Genomic DNA, 23036 nt, shown 5'->3' on the forward strand with positions numbered 1-23036 from the left:
GTAAGATCAGAGGCTTAGAATTATGGCTCACCACAAGAGGAGACTGTTTTTCTCCCTAATTTTACCCTGCCTCAATCATAAATTTAACTTCTTCTCTGTTACAATGGCAGTGACTATTTCAGTCGCAAGCAAATGTGCCATCACCCGGATGCATGTATGTCACTCACAGCATGTCATGCAACATCATGCCCACCCACCCCCCAACGCCACCACGTCCTGCTCTCTCACTCCTCTCTCTCTCTATCTCGAGATCCGCTGCTTTGGTTTGGACGGGGGAAATCCTTAACTGAATTGCGTCATAAATACGTCAATAAAGTCTCATTCACTGACGATCAGGTACCACGGTAGCCGCCATATTCGCATCTATGGCAGGGTAGCGGTGCTCTCGGCGAGCTTATGGTCCAGTCATCAGCATCGGCTATTCCCCGCACCGACCCCCCGATCCCATCCTGATCCCATCCCGCAGCCGCACAGCTTGCGTCTGATCATCAAAGCAGAACAGCCGGACTTCCACAGAGGGGAAGCCATGCAACGTGGAGCGGGGGTCTAGGCGGACTATGATGCCTTAGACTTAGAGAGGAATCCTGGCACAAGATGGAGGTAAACAGCGTTAGTAGTGAGGTGAGTTGACAAATGCGTGTTTTGCATATTAATTTGCTTAACACTGGTTTTGGTTTGTGCTGTCCCGTTAAGTTAGCTTGCCCTGCGAGGCTGGGTAGAGCTTAAATTCGCGTCACGACCTGCAGCGCACCGTGATGCATGCTAACACGCTAGCTAATGCTAACAGCTGGTTAGGTGTTTATTTTTGTTGCACTGCCCGGCTCTATTAGTTTGATAGCTGCTTGTCCGGGTTTTCTCCGCTGGTCAGTATTCCGCAGAGAGGGCGGGCTCTTTATCCTATGACAAATGGCCTCCTCTTGGCTTTTGTTGCTATTTACACTTCTCAAGAGGACTTTGCTTCATAGCTAGCTTAGCGTGTATAGCATTAGCACGTAGTTAGCTTGCTAGCTGACAGCTTGCAGGCTTGAAAGTTGGAGACAAGTTTCTTTTTTGTTCAGCCTCCACCGTCTAGTTAATGAAGAGCTGATAAGCGTCGTCTGGCAAAGGACTCATGTATCTATAGTAAGGTAATCAAATATTTCAGTTACGTTAAATTTAGTCAAACTTAAACTCTAGCTGGGTAAAATTTGGTCAGACGTCTACACAACTGAGGGCTGGCTTGTCACAGCACAAGTGATGCTGTTATTAGTCATAACTTCAGTTTGTAAGCTACGTAGTAACTTATAATTTGATAAAACTATTCATCTACACAGCTGTTAGTATATTAACTACATTAGTAAAGTGAAGTAATGAATATATATCACCACTAGATACAAACATACAGGCTCAAATACAACACCATGGAGCTCTTACTGGAATGTAAACTAATGTATTAATCAAAGGCTAACTCACCACCTTCAGACCTTTAGTGAAACCAGTGATACTTTTTAAAGACTTGTCAAAATGTTGTCTTGTGACAACTGTGGAAAGGTTCAGTGTGCTTTTGCACAGGCCCCATGGTGAGGTGTTTTTTTTTTTTTGTGTGCAGCTAAGCCAATCTGACATCCTAAACCTCTCCATCTCTGAGATTCTTTGCAGTCTTTCACACCTACAGTCCAAACTGTGTGTCTGACTGCCGTGACTGTTTTAAAGCCAGCAGAGAGCTGTTGCACCATACACTTCTGACCTGGTCTATTCTTTGTTGAACTGAACTCTCCTCTTGTTATACTTCTGGAGAACTGTGCCACTGGATTCTTTATATTTTTGCCAATCTGTTGAAGGACCTCAATTAATGTGAGCGGCATGGTAATACTGAACAATATACACTCTTATGCTCTTAATATTACTCTTTAAAAATTTTTTTTTAATCTCTTGCTGCAAATAAGCACTTTAATCTAGTGTTCACTGAATGCTGCACGTTTGAAAGCTGCCAAGATAACAGAAGCACAGAAGTAAACATCAAGCTTAAGCACTTAAACTGGACTTGCGGTGGTGCTGGCTGCTTAATCTACTTTGTATAAGTTTTTAACTTTGAAGATGATGTTTAATCAAAGCCTTGTACGCCAGTATCAGTAGCTTGTGAGATGATGTTGTGTATGGCTGTCAGACATCTTTTCAAAAGGCTGAAAAAGGCTCGCCTGGTTGTGCTGTGAGTGTAGGCTGCACTCTGTTACAAGCCACGATGAGCCACAGCAAAGGTGGGAGTGAAAATATATGTGTGAATTATGACACAAGCACTGCCCTGGCTTTGGCTTGCCTAGATGTTAATACTTCACAGATGCACCAAGGCTTACATTTTGATAATTGTCTGTGTTATGTCTTGCTTTGGAGTGTATATCTTGACTGCTTTGAATGTTTATGTTGTTACTGTTATTATATCGCACTAAGATATCGGAAAGTGGTTTGTTGGCCTCTGTTCTGTGGATGTACATGAGTGTATGGTGGTGGCTCCACCCACTGAGTGGGCTTGCGTAGTGCTATGACTCATCCCCCCTCTTCAGAGGCTTGATGGAATTCAACGCACACAAACACACTGGACTGAATACATCATGCAGGCTGAGCTTCAGCACAGAACTGAAATGTGCAGACCTGGATAATGTTATAGTGGTCAGTTTATTGTCAGATTTACTTGAGATATCTGACATTCCTCTGCTGACAATATCATTACAGTGTTTGGCTATTTAAATAAACAGAAGAGAGCTATAAGACAGGTTCCTGAATGTGGCTCTGATTAGAACAAAGCATGCCTTTCTGTGGTCATTTAAAAAGCATCTTGCCATCGCTATCAGCCAATCCCCAAAAGAACCAGACCCTAGTTTGTCCTCAAGAGGCTGAATGCTGACTGCAGCCCTAGCAAACATCAGCCTCCCAGAGCCAGTCAGACATGTTGTTTTTGCCATGGCTGGGGATTAAGCTAGAATGCTAATAATGAGGGGCTTTATAGGGACAGGATGAGAGCTGGACAGCTGGACAGGCTTAAAGTATGGACTCCATACTGTTTGACAACAAACAGAGCTTCAGTTGGAGAAGTGAAAGCGCACTGTTATTGCATGTGACTCATCGATTTCATCTGTTGAATCTTCCATCATACATGTGGGCGTGCAGCAGCTGCAGTCATAGTCCTGCTCAGCTGAAAACAAGGATGAACAAGCTTTGTGGAAGTGTCTACTGTTGCCGACTCCTCTGAAATTTGTGGGTTTGACTGCAGGTCAATGGACATCAGATCATGGACGAGCCCATGGAGGAGGGAGAATCTTTCTCACACTGTGTAAGTAATGATTGGCTTGAGATCTGTGTATGTTTGCACACACCTGCAATATTGCGTGGTGGTCTCATACTGATACTGTTTGTGTAGGATGACGGGACATATAAGGAGATTCCTATCACCCACCATGTGAAAGAGGGCTGTGAGAAAGCTGATCCATCTCAGTTTGAACTGCTCAAAGTCCTCGGCCAGGGCTCTTTTGGCAAGGTGAGGAAACGCAGCACACACCAATCCAGTGTTTTCGTCAGTGCGATCGTAGGCGTTTTTATCTCTCTAAAATTTCTCTTGCTCTCTCAGGTATTTCTTGTCAGGAAGATTGTGGGTCCAGATGCTGGTCAGTTATATGCAATGAAAGTTCTAAAAAAGGCATCTTTGAAAGGTATCGCAACTTTGTTTTTGAATATACATCCACACAAAACACCACAGTGCCAGTCACCCACTGTGTTCTGTCCCATGCGTTGAATTTCTCTCTCATGCTGTCCCCCTCGCTGTTTTATCTCTCCAGTCAGGGACAGAGTTCGCACTAAGATGGAAAGAGACATTTTAGTGGAAGTCAATCATCCCTTCATAGTGAAATTGCACTACGGTAAGAGAAACACTGGGATTTATGTAGTATGCAGATGATTATATATATATATATATATATAAGCGATATTATATGCGATCGTGCAGATTTGTTCATCTTCATGTTCCAATCAGAAACATAATTGTTTACATCACGATATTTTGAGTGTTATTACACAGTTATCATCAGTTATTTACAGTTACTGAACAGCCCCATTTATTATATTTCAGTTTTTAACAGACAAGATCTCCACAATAGACATAAAAACAATGAAACAAGGGATCAAGCTAATGTCTACTTTTATTCTGATATCCTATCAGTACCATCAATGTTAATATCAGCAAGCTGTAGCTATTCTGAGTGGGTTACAGTGTTTACATGTACCAACTTGTAGCCCAAACATGTGAATATTATGTTAAATTAAGAATATTTTTTCGCTTGTGGATAAATGATTTGTTTCCTTGTCTTCTCAGCCTTTCAGACAGAAGGGAAACTGTATTTAATACTGGACTTTCTCAGGGGAGGGGATGTATTCACTCGCTTATCCAAAGAGGTAAGCTGACGTTCTGTTGCCTGACATCTCATTATACTTTTAGCTTATTTGTACCTTTTTCTGTCTGTTATTTTGTTCTCCCTGAAAAGAAAAGTACAGCTTGTTCTTTTCATTCAGGAATTTATTGATCTTTTTTTACCCCAAGTGTTTTTAAACATATTTGTGAAAATCAGAACTAACATATGCATCAAAGTTCATTTATAAACCCTCAGGAACAGTTCAAATGACAGCTACAAATGGAACAGGTGCAAATTTATCATGCAAGAGTATTTTATTTATTTTATAAGAGCATAAGTACAGCCAAGTCATTTGTCTCTCCTGTTTTCTGTTTGTTTTTTATTCGAATTGTGACTTAAATTCCTCATGGAAACACGAGTGCTTCTCTTGGAATCCTTATTCGCTTTTGGATCATCAGTGGCTTGTCAGTTAGAGGCTCAGATCAGCTCTTTTCAAATGCTTTCAGGGAACTCAGACAATGTGTGATTGTTCTCTAGACAAACCTTGTGTTGAAAGCTTGTCTCAGAACCAAAGCGATAGCTGCTGGCAATGTCAAATCAACAGCTTGCTGAATCATGTAACCTATTTGAAATGTTGATATTGTGACAATAATAATATTCTGTTTTCTCTGTTTGTGGTAACTGAAGCTTAATACTGAAGTTATGTTTTTTTTTCCTTTTGCTGCTGAATTTCTCTTCTCTTCTGAGTTCAGAGAGTAAATGTGTCCAGTTCTTATCAGGTTATGTTTACAGAGGAAGATGTGAAATTCTACCTTGCAGAGCTGGCCCTGGCCCTCGACCACCTGCACAACCTGGGCATAGTTTACAGAGATCTCAAGCCAGAGAAGTATGAATCCTAGACCTCACCTCCACCTTTTGACCTTTCACACTCTAAGCCAGCACCACGCCCACGTCACCCCCCTACACAGAAAGAACCTGCACAGCTGTAGTTTGCTTTTGGTTCATTACAAACGTGTTCTCACAAGTACAAAACCACTGATGATGTTTGTCTGTTTGGCTCTGACCATCATCACCTGCCATGTTTTCAAAACACCATTCTGTCCTCTGGTCTACTCATAACAACAGTAGGTAGAGCTGGTTAAAAGACATTACTTATTGTTTCTTACTGATGATAATTAACATTTAAAATGTTAAATGTTTCTATCATTTTTTTATTTAGAGATTAATTTTGAATCTTCAACACATTTATATTCAGCCCCCTCCTCTATCACACCGACTATGATGAAATGGCATTATATGAATTCTGCCATAAGATAATTTACATATCACTTAAATGCTTAAAATATAAATGTAGGTTTACAAGATGATATCAAGAGAAATTTAATTGTTTTTCAACAAATGTTAGCTGACAGGACTTACTTTTCAAATAATGAATTAAGAAAAACCTTTCCAATGATTGATTTCCACAAATTACTTTTTATTTCTTCATTGCTGAAGTCAAAGTTAAAAGTTGTTTTGTTTGAGCCTTTGACTGTTCTTAAGACACAAAGATCAGGGAGTAAACACCTCCATTTACACCTTATCGCTCTACCTGTGCCTGCTAAGCCATATCTGCCGATAACTTCACTAAGCATGTACACACACATCCACACACATATCAGCTGTCACATTGTTCACTTTTGTCCACCTGAATGAGTCCACAGTCTTTGACCAGATATGTTCCGTGTGGCTTTGAACCCAGTGCTCTGATCTGTCGAATTTTGTACTTGAAACTTTGAAAAATCCTCAACTCCAGAATAAGACCCAAAACCCTTCAGTGTTCAAATCTTAGAGCAGAGTTTATTCAAGTGGAAAACAAAGGAATGAGATGATTTAAATACTGCCACTGTAGTATTGCTAACTCATGTTTGAAACTCACCTCTGTGGAAACACTGTTTGTGTCTTTCAGCATCTTACTTGATGAAGCTGGACACATAAAGTTAACAGGTAAGTTTGCAACTAATGCATGCTAAATTACTGTAATACAAATGTAATGTTTGGCTTTTTTTTATTCCAAAGTGTAACTGAATAGTTTGATGTATTTAATAACCTGTAATTAAACTGTCTCATATTAAATTTGTATTTTTGACATTAGATAATAGATTTATGACCCCTTTTCTGTCCTTAGACTGACTTTCCTCAGTAGCTATTTTTATGTGTCTTTTAAAAGAATAATTATTCTGGATGGTGTAATTACTGGATGAGGCTGTGACTGTTCAGTCAACTGTGTAACTCACCACATTGCTTTGCATTGCTGTTGTGAAGACTTTGGCTTGAGTAAAGAGTCAGTAGATGCTGATAAGAAGGCGTATTCCTTCTGTGGTACGGTGGAGTATATGGCCCCTGAGGTGGTCAACAGGAGAGGACACACACAGAGTGCAGACTGGTGGTCTCTGGGAGTACTTATGGTACACAAGTTCAAACAAATTTACACACACACTGGCTCATCTTTTTTTGCTTTGACATTAATATGAAGTGATTAGAAAACAGTCGTGTTGATTATCCTTTTCTTTCCCTGTGTATTTACAGTTTGAGATGCTTACAGGGACATTACCATTCCAAGGGAAAGACCGCAATGAGACCATGAATATGATTCTCAAGTGAGTCGATATGTACTGCGTGATTGAGGCACTCCAAGCTTAAGGCTCAATATGTACATGAAGTGATGATTCCTTACAATCCAACCTCTTGCTGTTCTCTCCTTCCCAGAGCTAAGTTGGGAATGCCCCAGTTCCTCAGTTTGGAAGCCCAGAGTTTGCTGAGAATGCTGTTTAAACGTAACCCTGCTAACAGACTAGGTAAGATACATTACAGCTCTGTGTGTGTGTGTGTGTGTGTGTGTGTGTGTGTGTGTGTGTGTGTGTGTGTGTGTGTGTGTGTGTGTGTGTGTGTAGACCTGTTAGAATGAAAGAAAATGAGGTGCGCTGATCCTCACATTGCACCACTCGCTTAGCTTGAGCTTGTTAACATGTTGGCATCCACTTAAATCACATGCTGAACACCACCGAGAGGAGAATGTGTGAATGTGTTGATCCTCTGAAAACAATGAAGACGAGCGTGCCAGGTTAACTGAACCAGAGTGATCTGTGTCTATAGGGGCCGGGCCCGATGGAGTGGAGGAGATCAAACGCCACGCTTTCTTTTCCACCATCGACTGGAATGTGAGCACACACACACTCTCACACACGCCCACACACACCTCTCCCTCTCATTTCTCACTGACCGACACATACACGTACATGTAACTCTCCCAGCTTCTGTTGAGGATTCACACCTAGCAAACGGTTGGCTTGGTGACTTCTGGCCATCAGTCTTGGCCATGCCAGCTATGAGTGAGTGTGTGTGTGTGTGTGTGTGTGTGTGTCTGGGCAGAGGGCCAGCTCTCACTGTGCGTGCACTAATAGCCCTGTGTGAGTGTTTAAGAGCCAGCAGGATGCTATTGGCTGGACTGAGCTGTAGAGAGATTGGAGGGGGTTAATCTGGGAGGGGTCTTGGCTTCTCTTCCACACAAGTTCACACACTCCAAACAGCCTGTGGTGGGGTTTGCTTTCTAATATGTGTGTGTGTGTGTGTGTGTGTGTGTGTGTGGGTGTGTCTGTGTGAAATCAATGTTGGTGTGTTGTGTGTGTGTGTGTGTGTGTGTGTGTGTGTGTGTGTGTGTGTGTGTACCTGAATTTTCTTCAGAAACTGTACAGGAGAGAGCTCCAGCCCCCATTCAAGCCTGCAGCAGGAAAACCAGATGACACGTTCTGCTTTGACCCAGAGTTCACCGCTAAAACACCTAAAGGTAAATCAACACCTACACACGCATACACACATGTTCTGTTCACATGTTCTTCAGCTTAAAAGCAACAGCCGCTCCTGCAGCCATGGAAACTGCAACTGAGCCCTGACTACAACTCCAAAATTTAGTGGGTGTTTGTTTGTTCATCTGTCTATATTATGAATTATCTTTGTATATTTAGACTCCCCAGGTATCCCGCCCAGCGCTAACGCCCACCAGCTCTTCAAAGGCTTCAGTTTTGTTGCTCCAACCCCTATGGATGAGAACAAGAGCTCCCCACTGCTCAGCATACTCCCTATAGTTCAGGTGAACACGCATTATCTATACTTTGTATGTGCCCTCTATCACAATTTACACAGGTTAATTATTACCACATTAACTAACGTACATTTTTTTCTCCTCATCTTTTGAATGAACCTAATTGCACATACTAAAAGTTAAAGATTAATTCCATTAATCTCAAATAGTCTTCATGTTTTTGCCATTTTGCAACATGATGCTGATTAGAAATGTCTACCGCTTTATTGTGGAGTTTTACTCACTGTTGAATGTGAGCTAACACTGTAGTTAGCACATCTGTAAATGTGCCTGAACAATTATCACAACATTATAACTTTAATAATCCATTTAGTGCTTTTCTAGCAGTGCTGAAACACATCCCTTCTGAGTCGACTGGTTGCTAATGTTCTGAAGAATCAGTAGATTTTCTTTCGTTTTGACAATATTCACAGCATCACTGCAAAACTTAAAAGTTCTGTACAGTGAGGTGAAAGTGGGATCAGGAATTTAGAGAAATCAGTTTAGGTGCAAAATTATCTAGAATTATCCTTTAATGGTTGTTGTGTTCTACTGCAGACTGACACCACACACACTGTCCTCTACAAACACTCAGTACAAACACACATTCTCAAGTTGCTTTAAGAACAGATTTTTTTGCTGTGGTGCAACGTGTGAATAGGGAGCCATATCTGCTATGACAGCTTGATTGCTGAATATATATTAACATTATCACTTTAATTCCACTCCGGTATATTTGTGAGTGTGTGTTAAAACAAGCGGATGTGGGATCTCTGACATACAACACACTTTGTTGACCTGTATGGACCAGCCAAGGATTGTTGTGGCATGTGGTAAATTATGTCACATGAGAATAATGTTGAGACATGGTTGGGGAAGGACAGAAGTGTCCGTCTTTAATGAAACACATTGTAATGCATTTTATTAATGGAAAAGTAACAGTTCAAATCTTGTTGTTTCCAGATGCACGGGGGCTCAGCCAAGTTCTCTGATCTGTACGAGCTGCAGGAAGACATAGGGGTCGGCTCTTACTCCATTTGTAAACGCTGTGTACACCGAGTCTCTGCCATGGACTATGCTGTGAAGGTAACCAGATACAAAAACAATTGTAATTAATGGTTTAATTAATTTTAATTGTAAATTAAAACCTTCTCAACATCCAGTGTTGAAGCATCAATAACAAAGTTAAGCCAGCATCCTGCTTCACACACATACAGTTACATGCAGTTGCACCCTTTTAAAGACCCAGTAAATGTATGATGTGTGATTGCAGAGTTGGTCTAATGAAGGTTAAAATACTGTGCATTTATAATATAAGACTATTTTCAACTATATGATTAGTTTCAATAACTTTCAATGTCAGACTTTGACTGAAATGAGCCGTATCCTTGTTTGTTTGAGGTTCAAACACTTACATTTTGTGAAGCACCAAGTCAGTGAAATTTGAGCTTTCAGAAAATTGAGAGAATCCCAGTTGTAGTTAAGACTTTGATGTTGACGTGAACACTGCTTACAAGTCGGAAACTGGTAATTAGACAAACGCTGATTTGATATGAAAGCGCTGTAAATTGCCTTGCTCAAAAGCACATCAGCAGAGGATAATAAGGAATGAGCAAGCACACTGCTGCCCTACATGTAAGACATCTAATCTCTCTAACTGTTACACATATTATGTATGTTATTAATGTCGTATCAAACAATACTCGCCATGCAACTGAGTAACTTTGTTACCACTACACTCTATACATTAGGTCAGCTTTAACAAAGCACCATGACTTTTTTTTTTTCTTAGGGAACTGAATCACTAACTGAATTAAATTTGATGGTTATAGTGAGGATGTGCAATTTTCATGTATTGCTGTCTCTAGAATGTGGGTTCATATAGGAGGTTTCTAAACCTTGGTGTATGTGAAACTGCTGGAAATGAAGTGCTCATGTTGAATGTGATTAGTGATACTGATACACCAGGAGAGGGCAGCACAAGTTCACCTTCTGAGCCCATATTTCAGCAACATCTCCAAACTTTGTTAGGGCAATGAGTTGCTATAAATAAATATCTGAGATTGTTTAGATTTTTAAATACACAGTAGGATGATTTTTTGTTTGACTCAGTCAGTACATCAACTACTGTTATCTGTGTTTCCACTTGCCGCAGATTATAGACAAAAGTAAGAGGGACCCCTCTGAAGAGATCGAGATCCTGATGCGATACGGACAGCATCCCAACATCATCACTCTGAAAGACGTCAGTAACATTTGTGTGAGCTTTCAAAAATAAGGCATGAAGGAGTTTGTCAACATAGTGACAGGTTGCCTTTGTATCTGTGTGTCAGGTGTATGATGAGGGCAGGTATGTTTACGTGGTGACAGAGCTGATGAAGGGAGGAGAGCTGCTGGATAAGATCCTCAGGCAGAAGTTTTTCTCAGAGAGAGAGGCCAGTGCTGTGCTCTACACCATCACCAAGACTGTTGACTACCTCCACTGCCAAGGGGTGAGGAAACACTTCTGCACATGTACAAGCAAAAGTGAAATTCAAAGATCCCTTTTCTTAATATTTTCTTGTTCTTCTCCACAGGTGGTACACCGAGACCTGAAGCCCAGTAACATCCTGTATATGGATGACTCGGGGAATCCTGACTCTATCAGGATCTGTGACTTTGGATTCGCCAAGCAGCTTCGGGGGGGCAACGGCCTCCTCCTCACCCCCTGTTACACCGCCAACTTTGTGGCACCAGAGGTGAGAGAGGAAAAATTATAGAAACCAAAAGTAAACAAGAGGTTGTCACGTGGAAGATACAATTCAGAGATATGGAAAAAGATATACAACAGCAGAAAGGACGAGTCCCTGATGGTGCGTCTTTCTTTGTTTGTGTGTGTCTAGGTACTAATGCGTCAAGGTTATGATGCAGCCTGTGATATATGGAGTCTTGGAGTTCTACTGTATACAATGCTGGCAGGGTAAGGCTGCACTCAGAAGCAACTGCTGGGTAATTTGGCTTAAATGTGGGTGGGAATGATTAATCGTGTGGTGTCCAAATTTCTTAGTCAGTCTGATGCCTTGCAAAGATGGAGCTCAAAATAGGGGTGACACATTAGTGCTCTTGTCACTTACTTCTCTTGTGCTGTTGATGTTATTATGGACATTTAGCTTGCACAGACTGCAGTGGATGAAACTTTCCCCACCCCCCTCCCACTACAATTTCCGATAGTTGTATTCATGAATGTGATTGATGTGATTATGTGTTTCCCTAACCTCTCCTTTTACCTCCCCGTCAGGTACACGCCGTTTGCTAATGGGCCAAACGACACACCTGAGGAGATTCTACTCCGAATAGGTTCTGGAAAGTTCTCTTTGACAGGTGGTAACTGGGATACTGTATCAGACACCTCAAAGGTATGCGCACAGACACTGTCGCCTCACACTGGTGGTGTGTGTTTGAAGTGAATTTTCAAAGTCTAATACTAATTAATTAATTTTTATGAAGAACTTTGCACACTTGTTTTTGAAAGTGCTTCATAAACGTGGATGGATGTTGTAAAACTGAACAGATGATTGAACAACAAAGATACCACCTTTTTTTTTGTGTGTGTGTTGAGACACATTCAGTTTATCAATGAAAAATGAGCAAGTCCTGTCTATAGAACCACATTAAATAAATAAACCATTATAGTTTATAGTATAGTTTACAGACCTTTATACTTTGTGTTTTGTATGTTCCAGGACCTGCTGTCCCATATGCTCCATGTGGACCCTCACCAGCGATACACAGCAGAGCAGGTTCTAAAGCATTCCTGGATCACCTGCAGAGATGCGCTCCCACACTTCCAGCTCACACGCCATGATGCACCACACCTCGTCAAGGTAAGCGTATATCCTGCTAACTTACAGACTGAAACACGCAGAACCATTTGTTACCATGTAGGAGAATTTAAAGGTTAGTAGCACCTCGATGCATGTGCTGGCCTTGAGGGCAATGATACTTTACTCGGCGTTTCTCAGCTTAGATCTACACCATCCCACACACCAGAAGAGGGTCAAAACGCCTCTACCTGATGACATACCCTGTCAGTGTCTGTGCAATGATTCATCCACCTCTGATCTCAGCTATTACTAAGACCAGACTCAACACAGCAGATGTGTCCATTCTTTTCTCTTATCTTGCTGCTTGACCTGGTCAGATGCTTCCTTCAAATAAAACTCATGAGGTCGTTATTTTTGACACGGGAAGACGAGCACCTAATAACCTTAAAGTTCAAGTAGTTTAAGTAGTGGGAACACTGTTGCTGGGCAACTGACACCAAAAATGGGCGTTGCATTGTTCACTTTTTAAAATTGGTGACTCATTTTCGTTTGTGTGCGTATGTGCTGTTTTTATTTGTTTTTATATTCCAACATGGAAAGAGGAAGAGTTCATGACAAAACTGCATCAAAAAAAGAAAGGACAATTCAATTGGAGCCAATATAAAAACATAAGCACACATCACATTAACATACCTCTCCAATTATAAAGCCCCGTTACATTCTGGTGTTTTCTCCCAGACAGTTATTCTCAGCCCCCCTCCAGAGAGAGAGGTTGTCTAGGGAGCATCGTTACCGATTGCTTGTACCACCCAAGTTGACCTCTCTTTATCTCTGGGAGCTGCAGCTGTATACAGAGGCACTCTCAAACTGCTGAACCCTTCACCGAGTCATGCAGAGAGAGGTCAGCCACCCTGCACGGGAATCTGCTTCTATCTCTGATCTTGTTCTTTCAGATACAACCCAAAGCCTGTGATCATAGGTGAAGGTTGGAATAAAGATCAACAGTGAATTGAGAGCTTCAGTTTATGACTCAGTTCCCTCTTCACCTCCTTAACAACCTGAGTCTCAAATCTTCCTTGGTGCCATTATATAGGTCTATCCATGTACATGTTCTGTATAGATGTTTATTCATGTACCGTACCAGCCGACAGGGCAGACTCCTGTCTTAATTCTGGCTTTGGTTAACCATAACCAGTCATAGAAATACCTTGATTGTTCAAGGCAAAGATTCAGCTAGAGATTAGAAAAGATCTTGGCCCACACCACACGTTCCTGTAGAGTTCTCCTGCAGTGAAAAACCTGTTCCACCTCACCCACACACTCCTCTGTTATTTCTGAGGCCTGGCAGCAAGAGGAATGTCACTATCAAGTCTATGGAACAATTTTAATGCCTGTGTTGTGACATTGCGTGTTACCCAGGGATAGGATGACCCTGGTTGGGAACAGTGTTCATTTCTGACATCTAAGAAAAGCTCTATTGATAGTTGAGGGTTTATTAAAAGATTTTCAGCATCCAGAAAGATCAATGGTTCAGTGGACTCGAACTGGTTCCATTAAACTTTACTTTTCTATCAGCAAAACAATGACTGCAGATTGTTTTTCCACTCCTCAGTCCCAATTTTAGTGTTAATGAGTGTTGACTCACTCTTAGTCATGAATCCCTCTTCTGTCAGCAATCTATTCCTGCTCTTCTCCCCTCTCCCACATGTGAGTCAAGGCCTGACAAATGGTTTATACTGAAGTGCCCCTCTGGACACCTCTGCTGTCATGAGGTGTTTGCGCACATGTGGCGACTTTGTTAGTCTCTTCCTGGAAGTCTCATCAATGTGGCACTTTTTTCTGTCGAGACTGACTATGTCAAGCATGTACCTTTGTATTTTTGTATTTTTTTTATAGACATTTATGCCTTTTTATTAGGCCATGAGGAGATGACAGGAAATGTGTGGAGAGAGAGATGTTGCGATTACACGATCGGCCTCTTAAGCCCCACACCACTAGGATGCCTCCAGAGCATGTATCTTATTAATTGTAACTGAACCTCTTTGAACTTGACGGCCTGCAATGTTGCCTTTAGTCATTGCTTGGAAGTTTGATTATGTAAGAAATGTTTCTGCTTTTTAAGTTGTATCTGCACTTGTTCAAAGCCCTTCACTGTGATGAGTCTTAATGCTGCTCCCACTCTGCAGATTTAAAAAAATAAAATAATGCATGACATGTTTCGGATTCATCTCTAGATAAGTGGGTGGTTCTAGCATAAACAAATGTAACATAAAACAGTATTGAATGAGCTGGACTTTGAAGTAACTCACCCAGAATCTGTTTAACTCATCAAGTAGAACTGGAACAATTAGTTGATTAATTGATTGAATTGACTGTCAATCAACAGAAAATCGCAGCTATAGATCAGTCGCTTTGAGTCATTTTCAAGCCAAATGCTGAATATCTTCTGGTTCCAGCCCCTCAGATATGGTTTGAGGATTTACTGCTTTTTTGTGTCAAATGACAGTATACTGAATATATTTGAGATTTGTACTGTTGGTCACACAAAGCATAAAAATTTGAATATGTTACCTGGGGCTTTGGAAAAGTTGATTGACATGTTTCTCTATTTTCTTCTATTTATTTGAGGAAATAATCAGTAAATTAGTCACAAATTAAATTAATTGTCAGTTGCACCACAGATTTGTTCATTAGCATGAGCTGATCTGCCTCCCGCTAAACAGGCACATCAACAAGCCGGTAATGTAGAGATATTGTAGTTGGAGAGCTATATCTATGTTAAAAGTTCTAGGAAAGAATATTTCTGAATTAATAATCAACTATCAACCTGCATGTAGTCTGAGGTGCTCAGACAGAAACTTGTTGGTAGTTTTACAGTTTTTTCACATGTTCTTACATTGCTTATTTGTGTCTCTGTCTCACTTTATTTATATATTTATTTTAGAGTAATTGGTCTGCATGCGTTTGTTGTTTTGTTATTTTCTCCTTGTGAAGCAATTAGTAATCTCTGATTTTAATAAGTGCTATATAAATAGACTTTATTATTACTATCATTAAAAGTTAAATCCAAGTGTCCGTGTTGTCGTCATTTTCCAGGGAGCCATGGCGGCCACCTATTCAGCGCTAAGCCAGAAAACAAGTCAGCCGGTGTTGGAGCCCGTGGCAGCGTCCAGTCTAGCGCAGAGACGCAGCATGAAGAAGCTCACATCGACAGACATGTAGACAGACACACACACACACACACACACACACACACACACACACAGACACACACACAGACACACACACCACTCATCCTCCAGTTTTGACCTCACTCTCAGTCGGACTCTCATACGCAAACGCAGATGCGCGCGCACTCACACAGACCGAAGTCCTGGCCAGTCAGACCTACTGTCTCCCTTTTTAACCTATTTATTTTACACACCCGACATATGCACTCACACCCACCTGACATGCACGCACACACTGGACAAGGTTGCATTGTGAAGAAGTCAGCTGAAGAGGAAGAGGGGAAACTCACATATCTGTTACTGCTGGGGAGACAGACTTGTATTTATTTCCACAGCTTTCATATGCACTTGCCCTCCTCGCCTTTCATTCTTTCTTCCTCGTGTGGGGAAGAAACGCACCAGCTGATGTTCTCCTTCACTGTGATTGGCTGATTCAAAGCTGCTTCGGTAAACTGTGCCCCCCCACTGCTCTTCATCTGCGCTCTGCCATCCTCTTCCTCCTCCTCAGTTCTCTCTCCTTCCCTTGTTTGCTTTTGCTCTCTTAACTTCTTTTCTTTAAAGTGAAGTTATGGTTTATGTGTGAGAGTGTTGGACGATAATATTGACTGAGAGACACTGTAAGACTGTTTGCGCTGAAAAATAAAAAGATATGATTCTGCTTGTGGCAGATTAAAACGTCCCTCAGGATCAATATCATCTGCCAGCACTTTTGGTAACATAAATGCATGTATGGACACAACCTGTATTTCTTTTCCCTTAAAATTCACCATCTGACTCACGTTACTTTGTGATGCTAACAATGTATCAAAAGAGGTAAAATAAGCTGCAGATGGACAAAAGCTATGTCTATAGTTCGAAGGTGAAACAATGTGGTAACGATAACAGAAATTCTAGTTTGCAAAAAATATATAAATATAAATATATATATCTATATATAGATATATAGATATATATATATAAAATGAAGATTATGAAGATGAAGAGCATGTGGGGGAGCTGTGGGGATTTCTCTGGGGGGGACGGGACGCACCCCGTCAAACCAGAGAGGCTGAAATAAAAAAAAAAATAAATAAAAAAAAATTTCCATGGATATCTCTTCAAAAAGACATTGTGGAAATTGTATGATATTGTATTTATTTCATTTGATTTTTAAGATTCTATTTTTCTTTCAAGTTCTGTATATATTGACATTAAAGATCATTATTGACATGCATTGACTGGTCTGAGCTGGTTTGTTCTGCCAAAAATACACCTCAGACTTCTGTCTGTCATTCATGATAAATTGAAAATGCTCATTAAAGTTGACAACAAGGCAACAGGCAACTTTTGCAGAATAATTAGAGCCTGACCATTAGTTAAACATCTTATGTTACAGGATAACACAGGGTGTCCATTGATTTTTGTGGAGGTAGGGGGTGGTATCTCTGTTTTACTTTCTAAAAGAGAAAAACTTTAAAATGTTTCTGACTTACATTGTCAAGTATCTTACGGATGGATGCTAATGTTAGCTGGTTTCTAACTTTATCCCTAAGTTACAGTTAGCTAGCTATCTGAGGTTAGCTAGCTGATGGCACGCCCTTTCATTTCCAGTGTTAGCTTGTCATTTAATTACCAAAATAAAATGTCATATATGATCTAATGTTAGCAAACACTGGTGCTCAGTCATGAGCAGTGAAACAATGGAGGATTAGTTGTTGTAGAGATATGTTTTGACATCAATATAGAGTTTCTATTTCATGTTAGCATTCTTTTGTGTGTCTGGTGGCTTAGTTAGTCTTTTACCTGTTTGGCTGGACCACAACAGTGGGGGCCAGCTCTAAATTGGTGACTGACTGACTGACTGAGTGATCATATTTCTAACATTGGTCGGCCAAATGCCACGTGAGAGGAAATATCGTATTTGAAAGTCGTTGTTAAACAATCAAGATAATGTAACACCTGTAACACTTAAATTCACTGAAGCAAGCATCTGCACTGTACTGGGTTCCCTTTCACCCAGAAGAAAAAGTTGAGCCATGACTTGCTCTGTTCATTGTTGTCTGTTTTCTGTTTTCTTTTCAGTCAGAGTCAGAGATGGATGTGTTAACAACCTTGGTAAATTAAAGCTGCAGGAATAGATTCTTCACACTGACAAACTGTCATCTTATCAAGGTAGTAAGGTCAGTATGTTTGCTGACAGATCCAGAAGACACAGAGCAACACCATCATTAATTTGGAGTCATGTTTCTGGCCACCTGACAAATGTAAGTTGTATGTTACATTCACTCTTTCCACCAATTCCTGAAGGAAAATCTTGGTTCTTTAGCTGCTCATCGTTCCTTTATTTTTTTTTTAACTGAAAACGGCTGCCTGCTGCTCCTGGAAACAACGCTGATGAGAGTGAACCAAAACAGTAAAACTGCGGGTCGTAAAATCTAAACGAGCTGAAAGATACTAAAATATAATAAAGCTGTGGAGAAATGCAGAGTGAGGTGATAATTATCTCTAGGTTTGTCACTATGCGTGATCCCTTCCACAATGGTTAGTCATTTGATCAGTTATTGATATAAAAATATTGATTAGTGTAGCCAAACTATTTTGATGGCTAGATCTTGACTCGGATTAATTGAGAAAGTATGTTTTTTGTTAATTTGAAACAACCCTTTAGAGTTATGGCCACATCCAAAGTGCTCTCATTTCCCTTTGTTTCCTCCCCTTCCAAACCTAAATGACATGCAAAGCATATCAGCCACCACTAGGTGGTAACACTGTCCAGTGCATGAGAAGTTACCAGGTGGGTGAACACACAGCGTCCCTCTATGGGTCTGTGTCCTGCCCTTATGTAAATGATCAGTCTCGCCTGCTTCCATTTTGTCTGTCCAACCCCCCGCTCCCCTGAGAATATGAGCTGCTCTAACCAGTGGTGTGTAAAGAGAAGTGTGTGTGTGTGTGTGTGTGTGTGTGTGTGTGTGTGTGTGTGTGTGTGTGTGTGTGTGTGTGTGTGTGTGTGTGTGTGTGTGTGAGAGCTGTCATGACCAGACAGCAGAGGATGGAGATCTAGGCAAGGAAAGCAGATGGATTGAGGCACTAGGACTGCTCCCATCAATGCACACACAGAAACACACACACACACACTCTCTGGCCTATGGACCAGCTGTTGTCCTTTTTCTGCAACTGTCTGAGCTGCCTCCATGTCCTCCTCTTCCTCTCCCTCTCTCTCCTGGATTAGATGCATTTTGCAGTCAGCCTGGGAGCTGAGAGGTAAACAGTGGGGCTAATTGCTTTGACATACTGCTCTTTGTTTTGGCCTCCTGGTGCTAATCAACCACTCGGCTAATAAGTCTGCCTGGCAAGGAAAACACAACTGTGTTTGGGCTGGGAGGAAGTAGAACTGGATAGGGGTCTGTCGCGTTGACTTACGCTCCCAAATAAAGTGTTGCAGTCATATTTGCGGTGCACATTTGCTTGTCATGCAGAGTTCTCACAGTGCTGCTGTGGCTGGGTAGCGCCCCGCTCAGGTGTGAATCTATTTATCCTCATTAACAAGCGTCTCCCCAAAGTCAGCCAATTAACACGGTGCTCCTAATGAAGCCATTAGCTGTCAGATGAGGTAGAGACAGGGCTTGTCATCGGTCCACTGTGTGAGTGTGTCTGTGTGTGTGTGTGTGTGTGTGTGTGTGTGTGTGTGTGCGTGTGTCTCCGCTCTTGCTGCTAATAAAAGCAAGAGAATTAATGGAGTGAGCGTGTGTGATAATGAGTTAATGTGGAACAAGCAGGACGAGCAGTGATCAGCCCTCTGTCTCAAATGAAGATATCAGACACAGTGATTTACTCTCGCAGTGCCATAAACAGGCCTTTCTCCTCTCACATATACCACTAATTCGTGCGTGTGTGTGTGTGTGTGTGTTGTTTAAAAGACATGCTGGCAGGGCCAGTGGGATGACGAAAGCCCCTCTTTAAACACAGAACGTGCTACTTGGCTCTGTAGTTTTGGACATGAGACCTTTCAGCTGCACCTGTGCAGCCATGTATGACCACATAACATCACATCAAAAAAATAACAAACTGTGGGTGTCACTCACTCAACTGTGGGTGCTCATGCACTCCTTAATGGAGCTATCACACTGCACAACCTTAATATGGTTTTAATTGTCAAAGTAATTGCAAAGACATGAATGCCACAGCCTCGACAGAGAGGAACAATAAGATCTCAGAGGCAGCTGTTCTACTGACACCATTTTCACTTAATTCTTTGTCAGTGACTGAATGTAAAAAAAAAAAAATGGAGATAGCAGGGTTCTGAAAGGCTGCACTGATCTAAGGAGATGTAAAAAAAAAAATCTAAATTATAAAACAATTTTTCTTTTTACCAGTGGCAACAGGGAAGTAGACTCTATTTTTCTATTCTTGATTATTCTTATAGACTGGTGCCTGGATGTATGTCTTACGCCACCCAACCCCCACCCTACAAACTGCACTGAAGCTGCCCAGCCCTGTCAGGGGATGCCAGAACTGAGGATGTGAAATTGATTTTAGGTTACGCAGTTAATCGTATTGCAGATTCTTCCGTCTTCTCTCTTCTTCAACAATCCCTCCCATTCCTCAGTTACAGCTGCTCTGCAGTACACTATCATTACCAACAGTGGTCCCTCTGCCCCCCAGTGATCAGTTATCAGGTTTGGTCACCTTCACTTTGAAGTTGTGTCAGCGCCCTGCAGTAGTAAGAGATGAGTTGTCCTGCACGTATTTTTTCCAACCGGCAACTACAGTACGAGCACAAACACACGGACGATGTGATGAATCAGTGTGTAAATCCCGCTGCAACAAGTGTGAAAAGCATTGCCAAAAAATGCTGTTTATGCAATTCAAAACAGGCAATTTGTGGTGTGAAAACAGCAAAAATCTGTCGTTCCAAAGCAAATGAAAGCCTCACTCATTCCCTGAGGCTGACAGTGTGTCCAGAAAACAACAGTTTCTTAACCATTGAGAGTCAGTGAGAAGGTTTTGCTTTTTAAAAGTCTGGCAATGCTCTGATTTTGGGACATTTTTTTTCAAGACTTAGATATCCCTCAACAGAACATGCTGTGAGTCTGCTCATGTATGTTGGCTACAGCAGAGGCCGATGTGCCTGATCCACCTCTCTGATTCATTTTTTACCTGCATATTTGATCTGCTCACTGTGCTTCTCTAGTACATTGACTCCTGGAAGTGCAGTAATTTTGCTTTCTAAAAATAAGCTTCTTTATGAGGAAGTTTGGCTACGACAAGAAAATATTTTGACATTTTGGGAAATCTCAAAGAATATCTTCTTCGAAATTATAATTTTCTGGATGTATCACACACAAGTGGGAAAATATTACTTCAAAAATATGCCAACCATAAAAAAAGATAGCATTATTTTTTTATTCAGTTGCATTATGAGCTATACTCTTATTGCTAATATTATCATGTCTCTTTTGAAAGAAAATATTTTCCTCACTTTTATTTGTTCACATATTAAATAAATGATTCTGCTATTATTTTGGAGATTTTTTTTGTGTTTATTTCAGTCATTTACAAATATTTTATTTTGTCTTTTCCATTGTTTTCTTATTTAAAAACTCACTTACAACAAGTGTAACACAGAATAAGATGTGTGAATAAGTGATTACCAACCTGAGGGTCGGGACCCCCAGGAGAGGCCAGAAAATTCAGAGAGAGGTGGGGAGATTATTTTTCTTAGCTGTGCTCAAACAAAACAAGGATGAAAATCATTTTTGAAGTACAGTATGCAGCCAGTTATGGGGGTCATCTGAGATAATAATTGTTTTAAGGGGTCACAAGCTGGAAAGGTTGGGATCCAATGCTTTAAAGACCGTAAGTTGTAATGGGACAACCAGTCTGGAGACAAGGATCTAAAGTGGCCTGATAGAGAGGTATGAAAATACATATACGACTTTATCTTTTGTTGGAAGTGAGACTCAGTAGAAGATAAAGGAGTCCCGTAGAAAGGGTCATTGTATACACTTAATGCAAGGGAATAGACAGAATCGGTGAAGTCATACAACCATGTGGCCGACTAGCAGCCGATATTCATTACTCCCGTCTCATGTGGGCTGCTGCTGTGTTCCTGTCTGTGTTCTCCGTAGTGCAACTAAACTGCAGCTCTGTGCTTTCCCCATATCTAATTAAAGAGAAATGTGATGTTGAATGTCCTCTCTCTGACCCCCTATCACGCCAGTTTTACTGCAAACACTACATCAGCGCCTCATAAACTTTTTATCTGCTTTCCCAGAATTTTTTTTTTTTGCAACCGTGCTTTAAAGTTACCGCTCTTTAATCCTAATGTGTTTTATTCACTTTCAAAGATTTTTTAAAAAGCTCGGGGAAAAATAACACTATTAATAAAAGCTTTTGGAAAACAATTTATTTAGAAGAACTTTGACCATGTTTTTTACACTTCTGACTTCTTAACTTTCAACCAAAGTCTTTGAAACAGGATACAGACGAGATTAAAGGAGAACAGAAGGCTTGAGATGAGATGCAGTTATGAGAAAAAAAAGGTGTGAGTCAGCTGGTCCCATTATCCCCTGCCAGTAAACAACTCCTGCTCATCCTCCACACTGCCCCTACACCAGTCACTATACTTCTGCTCCTCTATTGTCGCTGTCCTGTCTGATGATCAGTCCGCACTTACTCAACATCTGATTCAGAGGCTCAATTATCTGCTGAAGTGCAACGTCGAGTCATCCAACCTCAAGCATTTTGGGAAAATAATTACCTGAAGTTCATCATTTAATACCTCTGAAATATGCTTTCATCTTGCACCTGTTATGATTTTCTCACATGTTCCCGAGTCAATCATTTCTTCACTGGTGAGTTATGTATGTGGAGGCATCAGTTACTCTTTAAAGTCATATTTGGATGGTGCTACCAGAGGTTTCTGTGCTGGAGCTCCACACTGGAGCAGTATGAGGTGGAGGATACTGCAGTGCTTGGCTTGCTCTGCTTGTTTGCTCGGCTGCTGGCTGCTACTCCACCATCCAGGGTCATTTTTTCCCCCCAGAAATCAGGGATTATTTCGAACTAAAATAGATGGATGGAATCAATCAGCCATGGTTTTACTTTTCTCTTCTTCTACATAACCGCCCCCTTTCACCTCCACCCTCACACCCTTTTCTCTCTCTCTCTCTCTCTCTCTCTCTCACTCTCTTTCTGTCTCCCCCACCCCCCTCTCAGGGCTGCAGACTGAGGAGATGCATAAATTCAAACGCATTAGTATTCCAGTCAGGCTCTCCATTTCAAGGCAAGGCCTATAGCACCCTTCCGCCTCTCCTCTTCTCCTCTCCCTCCTTCACTCTCCCTCTCCAGCTCTATTTTTGAATCATTTAAGCAGTGCTGCATCTATAGGCCTACTTATTTCCAAAACCGTCCCTAAATTATTTTTAGGCATTATGATTTTTTTATTTATTTATTTATTTATTTTAAGAAATATAGCTCTATTTTGCCCTTGCATGGCCAATTATACGCAGCTGTAGTCTTTGAA

General features: G+C 41.1%; 1 protein-coding gene across 2 annotated transcripts; it reads left to right on the forward strand.

Moving 5' to 3' along the window:
• Positions 1 to 339: 339 nt before the first annotated feature.
• On the forward strand, positions 340 to 16716 carry rps6ka6 (ribosomal protein S6 kinase A6). Of its 2 annotated transcripts, none has more exons than XM_022751725.1 (22): positions 340 to 621; positions 3248 to 3307; positions 3395 to 3511; positions 3602 to 3683; positions 3810 to 3890; positions 4343 to 4422; positions 5159 to 5265; positions 6328 to 6365; positions 6684 to 6826; positions 6948 to 7018; positions 7128 to 7216; positions 7515 to 7579; positions 8103 to 8205; positions 8384 to 8508; positions 9463 to 9585; positions 10655 to 10744; positions 10833 to 10991; positions 11076 to 11237; positions 11382 to 11458; positions 11777 to 11894; positions 12222 to 12362; positions 15399 to 16716. In XM_022751725.1, the coding sequence occupies exons 1-22, from the start codon at positions 595 to 597 to the stop codon at positions 15522 to 15524; spliced, it is 2184 nt and encodes a 727-aa protein (XP_022607446.1). In that variant the 5' UTR covers positions 340 to 594; the 3' UTR covers positions 15525 to 16716. The 2 variants fall into 2 exon arrangements, with proteins under 2 accessions (XP_022607446.1, XP_022607447.1); XM_022751726.1 differs by lacking the exon at positions 340 to 621 and adding an exon at positions 1066 to 1127.
• The last annotated feature ends 6320 nt before the right edge of the window (positions 16717 to 23036 follow it).

The sequence above is a fragment of the Seriola dumerili genome, unplaced genomic scaffold, assembly GCF_002260705.1.
Source record: "Seriola dumerili isolate Sdu_G_001 unplaced genomic scaffold, Sdu_1.0 BDQW01000161.1, whole genome shotgun sequence".
Taxonomy (NCBI): Eukaryota; Metazoa; Chordata; class Actinopteri; order Carangiformes; family Carangidae; genus Seriola; species Seriola dumerili.